At 33.4% G+C, this 15,456-nt stretch overlaps 1 protein-coding gene across 2 annotated transcripts in view; it reads right to left on the bottom strand.

Annotated features, from left to right (window-relative positions):
* Window positions 1–1,160: 1,160 nt before the first annotated feature.
* The window catches only part of EAF2 (ELL associated factor 2), a 50,113-nt gene continuing 35,817 nt past the window's right edge, over window positions 1,161–15,456 (bottom strand). Inside the window, exons 5-6 of one of the 2 annotated variants that reach the window (XM_004036157.3) lie at window positions 14,922–15,173; window positions 1,161–1,345 (exon numbers count right to left, since the gene is read on the bottom strand). In XM_004036157.3, coding sequence (XP_004036205.1) covers window positions 1,299–1,345; window positions 14,922–15,173 — 299 coding nt within the window. In that variant the 3' untranslated portion in view covers window positions 1,161–1,298. Of the gene's footprint in view, window positions 1,346–10,128; window positions 14,722–14,921; window positions 15,174–15,456 lie in introns of those variants that run through there. The other variant, XM_055383785.2, reaches the window with a different exon arrangement.

Here is a 15,456-nt window from a genome sequence, read left to right as displayed (position 1 = left end):
AAAAGGTCTTTAAGAATGTTTCACTTATGAGGGATATAATAAGGAGGGGAAATGATGTACTGAAGATGTACTGTTCAGCTTGCCGGAAGTTTGAAAACATAATGCATGTTATACAGCCAGCTTTATCAGCTCATATCACCATGTAACCATTTCTGGTAGTGTTAACACCAAAAAGAAAACTCAGCATAACAACTTTCAGTAAAAACCATTATAATTACTATATTAAAATGATAAGCATTTTACTGGCCACTTTGAATTATGAGCTTGCTTATTAATTATGAGTTAAGTAATAAATAACATAGTTGTAGTTCTTGGCTAAGTATTGATAAATAAAATAGAAATAAAAATGAAGACAGATTAACTAAAGTTAAGACTAGAAAGAGAAAAGGAGAAAGCAAGATTAAAATAAAAACTTATAAATTAAAAAAAAAACTACACAAATTCCAAAGGTAAGAAATTGAATTTAAAAATTTTTCATTATTGACGAAACTTGGAAGCAACCAAGATGTCCTTCAGTAGTTGAGTTGATAAATAAACTGTGACACATTCAGACAATAGGAGAGTATTCAAACTTAAAAAAAAATGGGCTATCAAACCATGAAAGACATGGAGGAAACTTAAATGCATATTATTAAGTGAAAGAAACTAATCTGAAAAGGCTATGTTCTGTATGATTCCAACTACATGACATTCTGGAAAATGCAAAACTATGGAGACAATAAGATTAGTAGTTGCTGGGGGTTAAAGGGAAAAGACGAATGAATAGGCAGAACAAAGGATTTTTAGGGCAGTGATACTATTCTGAATGTTACTAAAATGATGAATACACATTTGTCAAAAATCCATAGAATACACAACATCAAGACTGAACCCTAATGTAAACTATGGATTTAGTGTAATAATGATCTATCAATGTAGGCTCATCTATTTTAACAAATGTGCCACTCTGGTGTGGGATATTGATAATGAGGAGAGAAGAAATAAGACCTTCTCAACTTTGTTATGAACCTAAAACTTCAACTTTGCTATGAACCTAAAACTGCTGTATTTAATTATATATATATATAACTTCATATATACTATATATTATATATAAACTGTCTAAAAAACAATAAATTTATATAAATAAACTGTCTAAAAAACAAATACATAACATCAACTGAAATTTCTGAATCAAATTTAATTTCTTTTCTCATCAAAAGTTAAGACATATTTCCCTCAGTCTTAGGAATTTTTATTGTTAATACAAAATAAATTATACATGCTGTATAAATTTTTATTTATAGCTAAATATTTCTTCAGTCATCACTGTCACTTCCTGATTCACTCAGCTGCAAATCATTTCCTAAAATAAGAAAGAAATAACAAAACTGTAGTAATTAAATATTTAATATTTATTTTTGCATAACATAAATTTTACACAAAATATAGCCCCCAAGCGTGATTCTCTTTACCTAGTATTTTGCTTATTCTGTAATTCAGTGACACAATTAGTAACTCAAATAATTAATACTGTGTGTAAAGAAAAAATGTACCACCAAACTTCAGCAGTTTTAGTATTTCCTAGCATCTATTTTAGTCTTCTTTCACATATCCCCATCACTCTTTTTTTATATCACTGATTTAATTAAATCAGGAAATGAGAAAAATGTAGTTTAGAAGATTAAACTATATCACTTTGAAGAGTGAAAAAAATGTTATTTTTTTTTACTTAAAATGGAGTCAAAATCATTACATAATATATGTCAAGGATAATTCACCATTGATTCATTTTGTAATTCATCTATGTACTTACAGTCATGGAGCTTACAGTCCAGCGGGGGAGACAGACAGTAAACAAATAAACAAATATATAACATAATGCCAAGTAGGGATAAGTGCTATGGAAAAATGAAAATGGGTATGGAGATGGCAGTGGCAGGTGCTATTTTAAATAGGGTAGTTTTGAAGGCCTTTTTGAGGGGTGACATTTGAACAGAGATCCAAATATAGGAAGAAAGTCATAAAAAATGGAGAATGTGGAGGTGAAGTGACCAGGCCAAAAGAACAGAAGTGCAAATGCCCCAAGGCAGGAGCATATTTGTTGCATTCTCTGACTTGCAAGAAGGCCACTGTGGGTGGAATGGAATGAATAAGGAAGATAACAGTAGTAAATGAGGTCAGAAAGATATCCAGAAGGTCATGGTAAAAACTTTGGATTTTGTTTGAAAATGTAATGAGAATTCATGAGAAAATTTTAAGCAGGCAACTAACTTAAAACCGGTTGTAGATCAGTAAATATGCCATAATGGTGTGGAAGAAACACAGAAACAAGAGAGCAGTTGTAAGTCTAATGCAGTCTCTCATGTAAGAAATAATGTTGGCTTTGACTCAGGTAGTCTGGGGGAGGTGAGGCTAAGTGGTCAGATTCATAATGTACTTTGAAGACAGAGTTTATAGGACTAATTAAAACATTGAATTTAGGGTACAAGAGAAAGAAGTGAAAAATGACCCCAAGGTTTTTGTTCTGAACAACTGAACAATCATTTACTGAGTTATCATTTACTGAGATGAGAAACACCAGAGGAACATGGTTGTAGAAGAAAAATCACAAGTTCAATTTTCATGTGGTAAATTTGAGATACCTAGTAAATACCCAAATATATATGGTACTGGCAGTTGGATATACAAGTCTGGAGCTAAAGGTAGAGGCTGGAGCTAGGAATAAAGATTTGAGAGTCCTTGATCGTACAGGTTTATCTGAAGCAAACAGACTGAATGAAATCACTTAGGTAGTAAATTACAATGGTTAAAAAAATTCTTGTATTTTTTAACTAATCCGCAATCAAAAAAGCTGGCATGTTTTGAAATCAATACCTAATTTAAGAAAAATAGTTTTTAGGCTATGTATAAATTATAAGATGTCTCAGTCTTTCGCATGAACTGCAGAACTGATAACATCATTTGAGAAAGAAATCTGCGAGGCCGGGCACGCGGTAGCTCTCGCCTGTAATCCCAGCACTTTGGGAGGCTGAGGCAGGCGGATCATGAGGTCAAGAGATTGAGACCATCCTGGCCAACATGGTGAAACCCCGTCTCTACTAAAAATACAAAATTAGCTGGGCACGGTGGCACATGCCTGTAGTCCCAGCTACTCGGGAGGCTGAGGCAGGAGAATCACTTGAACCTAGGAGGTGGAGGTTGCAGTAAGCCGAGATCACGCCACTGCACTCCAGCCTGGTGACAGAGTGAAACTCCATCTCAAAAAAAAAAATAAATAAATAAATAAGAAAATCTGCTAAAACTTCTTCTGTGCATCTGGTTCTCATGACCATCTCATCACTTTCATTTCTTTTTTTTTTTTTTTTTTTTTTGAGATGGAGTTTCACTCTTGTCACCCAGGCTAGAGCACAGTGGCGCTATCTCAGCTCACTGCACCCTCTGCCTCCCTGGTTCAAGTGATTCTCCTGCCTCAGCCTCCCGAGTAGCTGGGATTACAGGCATGCGCCACCATGCCTGGCTAATTTTTTTGTATTTTTAGTAGAGTTGGGGTTTCACCATGTTGGCCAGGCTGGTCTCGAACTCCTGACCTCAGATGAATCACCTGCCTTGGCCTCCCAAAGTGCTGAGATTACAGGCATGAGCCACCTTGCCTGATGCATTTCATAATTTTCAAGGATTAAGTTTCCACTTATAGAACTATTATATGACATAAGAATGTTATATGATGCCTGTAATATGAGTTTTTCAAGTGACACAAACCCAAACGTACTCAGAGTTCCATTTTGCCTTTATAGACTTTATGCTGTCAAGGTTGGGAAATATTCAGTCAAGTTTTGAAGATATAAGATTAGCCTTTGATTATGAGTTGCTTAGTAAAGAAAATGTTTTCAATCATAGCTGTAATTATGACTCAGAAAAAGAGAGTTTACCCATAAAAATATATTCAGGCATTTAAATCAATAGTTATCACTGAGAGTAGTACTGCCCCCCAGGGGATGATACAGAAATTTACATGAGGGGTTGCTTGTCCTGTTGGCTGTAGATTGCTAATAGCATTTAGTGGGAGGGGAGTTTAGGAATGCTAAATGTCTTGCAATGGACGAACCAGTCTTGCACAATAAAGAACTCTTCTACATTCTGTGAAATTTTTGAAAGTCTGGTGGAATATGTACTTGGAAGATCTGTTTATAAATTTAAAACCAGAGCTGAAATACATTTTCATAAATTCCAAGTATTGTTTTACACATATTTAATTGAAACTTACAAGTATGCAGCTATCATGTAAACTGAAGATGATTTTGTTTTGTATTTTTTAAAAACTTTTCAAAAATTTTCTTTTAAAAATAGTTTGGGGCAACACATTAGTAACATCAATGCTGCTCATTGTATTTGGAGCAGCAATACAGCATAACAACAGTTGTCTGTATAGGCAGCTGTAGACGCAATTTTTTAATATATATGCATATACTTTTCTAGTCCTTATTTCTACAGGTTAAATAAAAAGAAAAATTGTTGATAATATGAGTTGAATGTTGTTTTGTTTTTCTTAAATCCAAACCTATGCATTAAAAGTAACTGCAAAAACATGGTTACTTCATTGTATCTTCTGATATAGCTATTCTTTAACATTTACAAAGTTAGAACACATATTATTATAAATTTGTTTTTCTTTTGCCTTTATATTAAATTAAATTAATGCTTTTCAAAGATGTATGTACACAGATTATATTAAGCTATGAAATTCATTTCAAAATAGTAAAGGAGAATTAAAAATATCTGTTACAAAAGGGGGTGTTGGGTCTCATAAAGCTGAGCAATGGGATGATTGCAGTAATGGTCAGAGATGGTTTATTTCATTAGGAAACTCCTAGTTTAGATACATCAGGAAAAGAAATTTCACTATTTTTACTTGAAAAAAAAAAACAACAACCACCTCCCAAGTGGTTATTACTGATAGACAAAAACACTACGGACTTTACTTTCGCATATATCTTTTGCATCTAGTAATCTTTCCAAATTATTTTATTAGTTCTATCGTTTGCTGATTCTTTTGGATTTCCTATGTAGATAATTTACATTCCTACAAATTAAGAGTATTTTATTTCTTGTTTCCAATTCTTATATTTCTTTTACTTGTTTTATTGTATTTGCTAGCAAATTCAATAGAGTGCTCAACAGAAATAACATTAGTCCTCTTTGTCTTGTTCCTGAATTTAACGGGAATGCTCCTAAAGTCTCTATTAGTATGATGTTTGTAGGAGTTCTGTTTTTTGGTAATTAACTTTTATAAAGCTAAGAAAATCCTATTATATTCATCCTTTGGTAAATGTTTTTATTTGTTTTACTTTTTTTTTTTTTTGAGACAGAGTCTCACTCTGTCCCTCAGGCTGGAGTGCAGTGACATGATCTCAGCTTACTGTAACCTCCACCTCCTGGGTTTGAGCAATTCTCATGCTTCAGCCTCCTGAGTAGCTGGGATTATGGGTGTGTACCAGCATGCCTGGCTAATTTTTGTATTTTTAGTAGAGACAGGGTTTCATCATGTTGCTCAGGCTGGTCTCGAACTCCTGGCCTCAAGTGACCCACCTGCCTTGTCCTCCCAAAGTGCTGGGATTACAAGTGTGAACTACCATGCCCAGCCTCAAGTACATGTTTTCAAATTAATAAATACTGAATTTTGTCAAGTTATTCATTTGTTGAAATGATCATATGGGTTTACTTCTATAATCTGTTAATGTGGTGAATTAGATTGATACCATTTCATATGTTTAACATTTCTTACATTTCTGTGATGACCCTTATTTGGTTGTGATTTGGTAAATTATACTTTTTCTACAAAACCATCCGTTCCTATGTCAAATTTACTGGAATAAATTTTTTAATAAAATTATAATTAAGGCTGGGTGCATTGGCTCACACCTGCAATCACGGCACTTTGGGAGACTGACGTGGGTGGATTGCCTGAGCTCAGGAGTTCGAGACCAGCCTGGGCAACACAATGAAACCCCATCTCTACTAAAATACAAAAAAATTAGCCGGGTGTGGCAGCATGCGCCTGTGATCCCAGCTACTTGGGAGGCTGAGGCAGAAGAATTGCTTGAACCTGGGAGGCAGAGGTTGCAGTGAGTTGAGATTGTGCCACTGGACTCCAGCCTGGGCAACAGAGTAAGACTCTGTCTCCAAAAAATAATAATAATAATAATTTTTTAAAAATAACCAATTGGAAAACCTAATGATAATTGATAAATTTGTGGACATATACCACCTACCAAGATTGAACCAAGAAAAAATAGAAAACATGAACAGGTCAAGTACAAGTAATAAGACTGAATCAGTAATAAAAAGTCTCCCATCAAAAAAAAGTTCAGGACCTGATGGCTTCAATACTGAATTCTACCAAACATTTAAAGAATAAATACCAATTCTTCTCAAATTCTTCCAGAAAACTGAAGAGGTGAGAATTCTTCCAAACTCATTCTATGAGGCCAGCATTACCCTGATACTGAAACCAGACAAGCACACAACTATAGGTCAATGTCTCTGATGCAAATACATGCAAAAATCCTCAACAAATAGTAGCAAACCAAATCCAACAGCACATTAAAAGGATCATTCACCATGATAAGTGGGATTTATCCCAGAGATGTAAGAATGGTTCAACATACCCAAATCAATAAATGTGAAATATCACACCAACATAATGAAGGACAAAAACCATATGATTATCTCAATAGATGCGGAAAAAGCATTCGATAAAATTCAACATCGCTTTATGATAAAAAACCCTCAACAAACTAGATCTAGAAGGAGTGTACCTCGACATAATAAAGGCCATATAAGAGAAACCCACAGTTAACATTATACTAAATGGGGAAAAGCCAAAAGCTTTTCTTCTAGGAGCTGGAACAATATAAGGATGCACACTCTCACCATTCTTATTAAACACAGCACTGGAAGTCCTAGCCAGAGCAAAGAAACAAGAGAGAAAAATAAAGGGTATCCAAATTTCAAAGGAGGAAGTCAAACTGTCCCTGTTTGCAGATGACAAAATCTTATAAACAGAAAACCCTAAAAGCTCCACAAAAAACTCAGGATTGATAAACAATTTCAGTAAAGTTGCAAGATACAAAAATCAACATACAAAAATTATTGGCATTTCTATAAACCAACAAGAAGAAATCAAGAAAGCAGCATTCCCATTTACAATAGCTACACACACACACACACACACACACACACACACACACACACACACACACACACACACCCCAAAACACTAAGGTCCAGGACAGTGACTCATGCCTGTATTCTCAGTGCTTTAGGAGGCCAAGGAAGGAGGATTGCCTGGGGCCAGGAGTTCAAGACCAGCTTGCACAACACAGTGAGAACCAGTCTCTATTAAAAAAAAAAAAAATTAGCTGGCATGGTGGTGCACACCTATAGTCCCAGCAACTTGGGAGCCTGGGGAGGGAAGATCACTTGAGCCTAGGAGTTCAAGGCTGCAGTGAGCTGTAATCATGCCATTACCTTTCAACCTGGGCAACGGAGCAAGACCCTGTCTTTAATTAAAAAACAAAACAAAACAACAACAACAGCAACAAACCTAGGAATAAATTTAACCAAGAAGGTGAAAGAGCTTCACAAGGAAGACTATAAAACACTGATTAAAGAAATGGAAGTGGTCACAAAAAATGGAAAGACATGCCATGTTCAAAGATTGAAAGAATTATAATGTGAAAATAACAATACTACCAAAAGCAATCTACAGATCCAATGCAATACCTATCAAAATACCAAAGACATTCTTCACAGATACAAAAAAAATCATAAGCTTCATATAGAACCACAGATGATGCCAAATAGCCAAAGCAACCCTGAACAAAAAGAACAAAGCTGGAGGCACCACACTACCTAAGAAAACAGCACGGTATTGGCATAAAAATAGACACACAGACCAATGGAACAGAATAGAGAACCCAGAGATAAATCCACATATTTATAGTCAATTGATTTTTCACAAAGTCACCAAGAACATTCTGTGGGGGAAAGGACAGTCTCTTCAATAAATGGTGCTGAGAAACTGGTTATCCTTAAAAAAAAAAAAGAAAGAAAGAAAGAAAAGAAAAGAAAAAAGGAACTAGACCCCCATTTCTCACTATAAACAAAAATAAAATCAAAATGGATTAAAGATTCAATTCTAAGACCTGAAACTGTGAAACTACTAGAAGAAAACATTGGGGAAACATTCTAAGAGATTCATCTGGGCCACGATTTTTTTGTATGTAAGACCTGAAAACACTGACAACAAAAGTAAAAGTAGACAAGTGGGATCACATCAAACTAAAAAGCTTCTGCACAACAAAAGAAACAATCAATGGAGTAAAGAGACAATCTACAGAAGGGGAGAAAATATTTGCAAATTATCCATCCAACAAGGGATTAAAAACCAGAATATATAGAAATTCAAACAACTCAACGGCCAAAGAACCCCCATATAACACCAATTAAAAATGCGCAAATAATCTGAATAGATTTTTCTCAAAAGAAGACATTTAAAATCAATAATTTTAAAAAATGCCCACAGGCATATGAAAAAATACTCATCATCACTATTAGGGAAATGCATCTCAAAAGCATAATGAGACATCATCTCACCCCAGTTAAAATGGCTATTATTGAAAAGACAAAAATAACATGCTGACAAGGACACAAAGGGAATGCTTGTGGGAATGTAAATTAGTATAGGCACTATGGAGAACAGTATGCAGGGTCCTCAAAAAACTATATAGATCTACTATATGCTCCAGCAATCTCACTGCTAGGTATATATCCAAAAGAAAGGAACTCAGTATATCAAAGTGATATCTGCAAGCCTATGTTTATTACAGCATTATTCACAAGAGCCAAAATATGGAATCAACCTAAGTGTCCATTAATGGATTAATAAATAATTAATATACATAGAATACTATTCAGACATAAAAAGGAATTGAATCTTGTCATTGGCAGCAGTAAGAATGGAACTGGAAGTCATTATGTTAAGTGAAATAAGCCAGGCACAGAAAGAAAAATATCATATGGTTTCACTCATATGTGAGAGTTAATAAAGTCTATCTCATGGAGATAGAGAGTAGAATGATAGTTACCAGGGGCTCGGAAAGGTGAAGACAAGGATAAACAGAGGTTGGTTAGTGGGTACAAAAATACAGTTAAATAAATTTAATAAGTTCTAGTGTTCAATAGCACAGTAGGATGACTATAGTTAACAACAATTTATTGTATATTTCAAAATAGCTAAAAGAGAAGATTTGAAATGTTCTTAACCCCCCAAAAAGGACAAATGTTTGAGGTAATGTATATCCTAATTATCCAGACTTGATCACTACACATTGTATGCTGGTATCAAAATATCACGTGTAAGTCATAAATATGTATATTGTATATCAATAATTTTTTAAAATATAGTTATAATTTTAACTTAATTTTCTTCCTTAATATTGTCTATTTGAGATTTTTCTATTTTTCTTCTCAGCCCTTGTTAAAGATTGGTCTATTCTATTGGTCTATTTTGTTAGTTTTCAAAGAAACAAATTTTTAGTTTTGTTGATTTTCTAATGTTTCCTCATTATCTATTACATTAACTTCTATTCGTCCATATTATTTTCTTTCTCTGCTTTAAGATGTTATTGTTTTTCTAGTACCTCAAAATGAACCTTTCACTCATTTATCTTCAATTTTTTTTAAATAACATTTTGAGGTTATAAATTTCCCTATAATGAGCTGGACACAGTGGCATATGCCTGCAGTACTAGGTACTGGGGAAGCTGAGGCAGGAGAATCACTTGAGCCCCTGAGTTCGAGGCTGTAGTGCACCGTGTTTGCACCTGTGAATGACCACTACACTCCAGCCTGAGCAACAAAGCGAGACTCCATCTCTAAAATAAAGTTAATCAATCAATTAATTAATTAAATTTCCTATTCTCCTTTAAAACATTTCCTTGGAAGTACCAAAACTGCTATTTTATTTATTATTTATTATTTTTTATCTTCATAACAGTATTCAATTTTTTAATATTGTACAATTATAAATATTTTGTAATCTCATTGTAGTTGCCTTTTAACATGTAAGTTATTTGGCATGTGCTTTGAAATTTAGGTCTAAACTTATTTTAAAGTAATTTTTATTTATTTATATTTTCATATTATAATCATAATATGTTCATTAAAAAAGTGAATTCTTTGAAACCTGTTATTGCCTTTGTCCTAGTAAGAGGTAAATTTCTGTAAATGTTTCAAATGTACCTTAAATATGACCACTCACTTTGCATTTTTGGATTGTAGGATTCTATGTATTCACTATTAGAACAGGTATGTCTATTATGTATTTACAGATTTCATACCCTTACTGAATTTTTTCTGCTTGATTACAGATTCATAAAATCTCCCACTAAAATAGACTTGTCAACTTCTACTACTTCTGTTATGTTTTATACATACACACACACACACGCACACACACACATACATAGTGAAGATATGTTATTACATGCATACAAATTCAGAATTGTTTATCTTCCAGGTGAACTGAACATTTTCTCATAATTTACCAAGTCCCTTTATCTCTAGGAGTACATTTTGCCTTAAAGTGTGTTATTTCTGATATTGATGATCCAGATTTTTGTTATAATTACTACTTAGCTAGCATCTTTTTTTCTATCTCTTTATTTTCCGTATGGTTTTTAGACAATTTGTTATAATCAGCATATGGCATTTTAAAAAAATCTAATCTGATAATCTGTTTCTTATTAGGTGGATATAATGCTTTGCTTTTGTTATTACTGATATATTGAGATTTATTTCTACTTCATATTTTCTGTTTTGGGTTGATCAATCACTTTCTTTCACTTCTCCTTCTCTGCTTTCTACTAGATAAAGTTTTCTATGTTCCCTGGTTTTCCCACTGATGATGTGGAAACTATAGATTGTATTTATTAATTAAATGGTACCCTTAACATTTTAGGATACATAACTCACTACAAATTTATCTAATAAAGTCAGATTCAGTGTTTCTATCCTCCTAACATGACATGGATCTCAGCATACTTAAACTACTGATTGAATACTCTCTCAGCAACTATTGTCTAGAGTTTTAGCTTTAATCTTCAAAAAAAAATTTTCCAAATGTACAAACATCTGAAACAGACTTGTTATCTTTATAGTCAAAGGTTAATCAAATTTCCTGACATTTTATCTATTTTTTTGTTCACTACTGTTTCTCATATTCCACACTTTCCTTCTGTTTTCACTTTTCTTTCTGCTGAAATATATATATAACATATATATATGTCTGTTAATAATACATTTGCTAAATTCTACAGACAATAAGCTGTTTTCGTGTGCCTGAAAATTATTTTACTCTTGAATGACATTGTGTTTGGGTATAAAATTCTAGGTAGAATTACATTCCTTCAACACTTGAAAAATATTTCCCCCACTATCTTTTGGCTTACCTATCTAGCTAAGAGTGTCTGCTGTCAGCCTATTCTTTTGTAGTTTGTCTTCTCTGTAGTTTTTAAGGTTATTTCATCCTTGATGTTGTGTAGTTTCACTATCATGTTTTGAGGTCTAGATTTATTTTTATTTACCCTGCTTATTAGCTGAAGTAAAAATTCATGGGTTTCTTCAATTCTGGAAAATTCTCAGGATTAAGTTTTTACACTATCTCCTCCATTCTTTCTTGGACTTCCTATTGTGTGATGTTTAGTCTTCTCAATCTTCTCTATCTCTAAGCTGGTCTCCCATTTTATTTTTCTGTCTCTCTTGTATTGTGTTCTGGGATAGTTCCTCAATATTATCTTCTATTTCACCAATTTATTCATCAACTCTATCCAGTCTACAGTTTTTCTTATTTATTGGTTTTTTAAAAATGTCAATGACCAGTCTAATTTATTCTTTTTTATAATCTATTAGATTTGTTTCATTTCTTCCTGGCTTTGTTTTATCATTCTTTTAAAAGCTGTATCTTCATTTATCTCTTTGAATGTTTTTAGCGTACTTATGTAAATGTCTTTGTCTTAATTGCTCTGTAAAAAGATTTTCATTTGGAAAGAATCCCTGCTCTAACTGTTAATTTTGTTGGCTGACTTTCTTAGCATTAGACTTTTTTCTTCTGTTTTAGAATTAAGTTTGCTCATTTTGAGTGGAAAATTTCTGTTTTTCTCTATCCTCACACCAGTCTGACAGGGTTTTGTAGTTTGCTCCACCTAGTCCTCTGAGCTCCATTACCAGAAACAGGTTTCATAATCACATTTGGAGATTGTTATCCTCTGGGTATATTGGAGATATGCTAGATCCCTTCAAGGAGTCAACGGATATCAAGGTTCTACAGACCCTATGCCCACACCTTCTAAAACACAGTAGCCTCAGTCAATATGTAAATGTCTATTTCTTCCAATCTCTTTTATTAATTGGCTATTTCTTCCAGTCTCCTTTTATTATTTATCCCCATCTCTATCAACCCTCTCTCCCTTTCCCCACTACCCCTCAACAACACGCATTCTCTAGCTTCAAATAGAAAGTATGACTCAGGTTCACTGAATCAGAACATTTAAACTGTTAAAACTATTAAAAGTTCTGATTATATTATTATAACTTTCCCTGAAAGTTATGATTATTTCCCTAAAAGTTTCCCTAAAAGTTCTCATTATATTATTATACCTTTCCCTGAAAGTTCTGATTATTTCCCTAAAAGTTTCCCTAAAAGTTCTCATTATATTATTATACCTTTCCCTGAAAGTACCAAGATCCTTACCAATATCACCTTCTTTTGAACTCAGATCCAATGGCTTCAGCTCCACTAAGCCCACTGTTTTGTGTTTATAGTCCAGTTCTTCTCTTTAGAGATGTTTATCTTATATTTGATTCTGGCCATGTCTGGGTTTTACCTTTTAATACTTTATCCATTGTTCCTATTTGTTTGGCACAGAAGGGGTTTTAAAAACACAAATTCACTATGCTATGTTTTACTAAAAAACTATTCTAGATTTAAAAAGAAATTCTAAAATATAAAATATCCTGAACCCCTTCAAAGTTCTACAAGGCAATGTGACCTCTACTTTCAATGAGGAAACTGAAGTTACAAGAAAGTTAAGTGTAGTGTTACTAGTTACATAGCTAATAAGTGATAAGGAAGTCAGGAATATAATACTGATATGCTGATTCCTAGACAGGTGCTCAATTTACTATAGAACTTACTAATTTCTGGAAAATTTTTTCTAGCTTTTACTCAGATTCTCATTTAGTACAACCAAGCTGAGTTTTCTCCATGTTCTCTTGGCCATTCAAAAAATCAGATTTTCCAATATTACTTCCCAAGTCAAGAATAACACTAAATAACTGGAAATTCAAAATATCTTTGCTGGTCCCTAATTAACCCATAGTTTAACAATTCTCTGCCTCTCAGTCTTGGCTTCTCCCTTCTTTAGTTCTATTATTAGGCTAAAGCTAGTCAGTCTTTCCTAGCTGCTTACTTTTTTCATTATTAATAAACATAGTGAGATTAATTTTAAATATACAGAAAATTCCATTCTCCCAAGGTAATACCAACCTGCAGGCCTTTATTAAAAAGTATTTGCTGAGCATCTATTATGTGTCAAGTACCATGTGCTAAGTGCTAGAATTCAATGATAAGCAAAAACAAACAAGGTCCTTGTTCTCATGGAACATTATACTCTAGAGAAAGAGAGCAAATCACACAAATTAATGTAAATTTACAACTGTCAAACAATTGATATAAAGAAGACATATCTGATATTCTAAAGGTCTGTAAAAGATAGGAGCTTGTGGTGAAGCTTCTTAGCTTCAGAAAGGTGAAGACTTTCTAGAGGAAGTAACTTTGAACTATAATCTAAAGGAGAAAAAATTATGTGAAAAGAAGAAAGTGTTTCTGGCTGAATGGACAGCATGTATAAGGGTCCTGATGTGAGTGAAAGTATTTGAATATAGTGGCAAAAAGAAAGCACATGTTGTTAGAAAAGAAAAATCAAGACGATTATGTTAAGGTGTTTTGCCTCTATATTAAAAGAAATGACAAGCTATTAAAAAGTATAAAGCAGAAGAGATGACAAATTGTATTAGAATTGTGAAAAAAATCAATATGGCTACAATGTACATAATGGATCAAAAATGGGCTTGACTACATAAAGGGGTGAACCAGTTAGGTCATTGTAGTAGGTAAGGCAAGAAATAATAGGTTGAACTACTGTGATAGTGGTGGAGATGCAGAGAAGCAGATGACTTTGAGAAATATAGAGGAGGCAAAACAAATAGGACTTGAAGAAGGAGTGGCTACACTGTAAAGAGGAAGAACTTCAGCCATTGAAAATAATTAGACTTATGATTTGCATAATTAGATGTATGCTACCTTCACTAAGAGGTAACACAGTGAGCCAAAGATTGATTATGAGTTGGTTTTGGACAAAGTAAATTTGAAGGCAATGAGATGATGGGAGATGATGTTAAACATGTGTCTAAAGCCTAGAGGTTTGAATCAGAGATATAAATTTGCAAGTTACCTACACATAAGTATTGACTGCAACAGAAACATGGAGGAGGTTATTTAGGGAGAAATTGTAGAATGAAAAGAAAAAAAGAACCCAAAAGTAAGCCTTGAGAAACTCCAACTTTAATGACTGAGCAGAGGATCATATAAACTTGAAAAGGAGTGAGAGGAAAGATTATCTAGAGAGATGGGAGAAAAACCAAGAAGGCATTATGTCACAGATTCAAAAGAAAACCATAATTAAATAAAAATGTAATTGTTAATAGTATCAAATGCATAAAATAGGAATCTTTTTCTTTATCCAAATATTAGGTCACAATCAATATGGCTCCACTATAAATTCTTACTTTTCCAATTGCCTGTGTTTATGTATACTTACTTAAAGTATTCATCAGAAGGCCACTGTTGTCTCGAAATCTATTATGACTGGCATCTATATCAGGAATCCTGTACTGTGTCATGGTAGGATGTCCTGAGACACAATTCCCTGTATCAGAAGTAGAGGATTTGCAGTCTTCATCTTCTGAGTCACTAGAACTATCCTCACTACTTGAAGATGATGAACTTTTGGAATCTGATGAACTATCACAACTACTCATCTGGTCCATTAGACTAGCTTCTGCCTTCAGTTCTGAAAATAAGACAGAAATGAATAGATAGGTTAAATAAAAAATGCTAAATAAATATAATAAAAATTGAATGTATTAGTTTTTAAGAAACTGTTGAAACTAAAATCAAACATACATTTACAGTACTTAAAGCATTTTATTAAAAAACAAAACTCTTCTACCATCAAGCCATACTTCAATGATTGGATTACAGAAACTAAAAGGGATAGACAAGGTCTAAATCTAAACTCCACATTTATTTAAACCATTGTACTTAAGTATACAGGTAACTCAAATATAAAGTAA

This window comes from Gorilla gorilla, chromosome 2, assembly GCF_029281585.2.
Source record: "Gorilla gorilla gorilla isolate KB3781 chromosome 2, NHGRI_mGorGor1-v2.1_pri, whole genome shotgun sequence".
NCBI classification, from domain to species: domain Eukaryota; kingdom Metazoa; phylum Chordata; class Mammalia; order Primates; family Hominidae; genus Gorilla; species Gorilla gorilla.
Note: the sequence above shows the minus strand (reverse complement) of the source record. Positions and strands in the feature narration are given on the sequence as shown.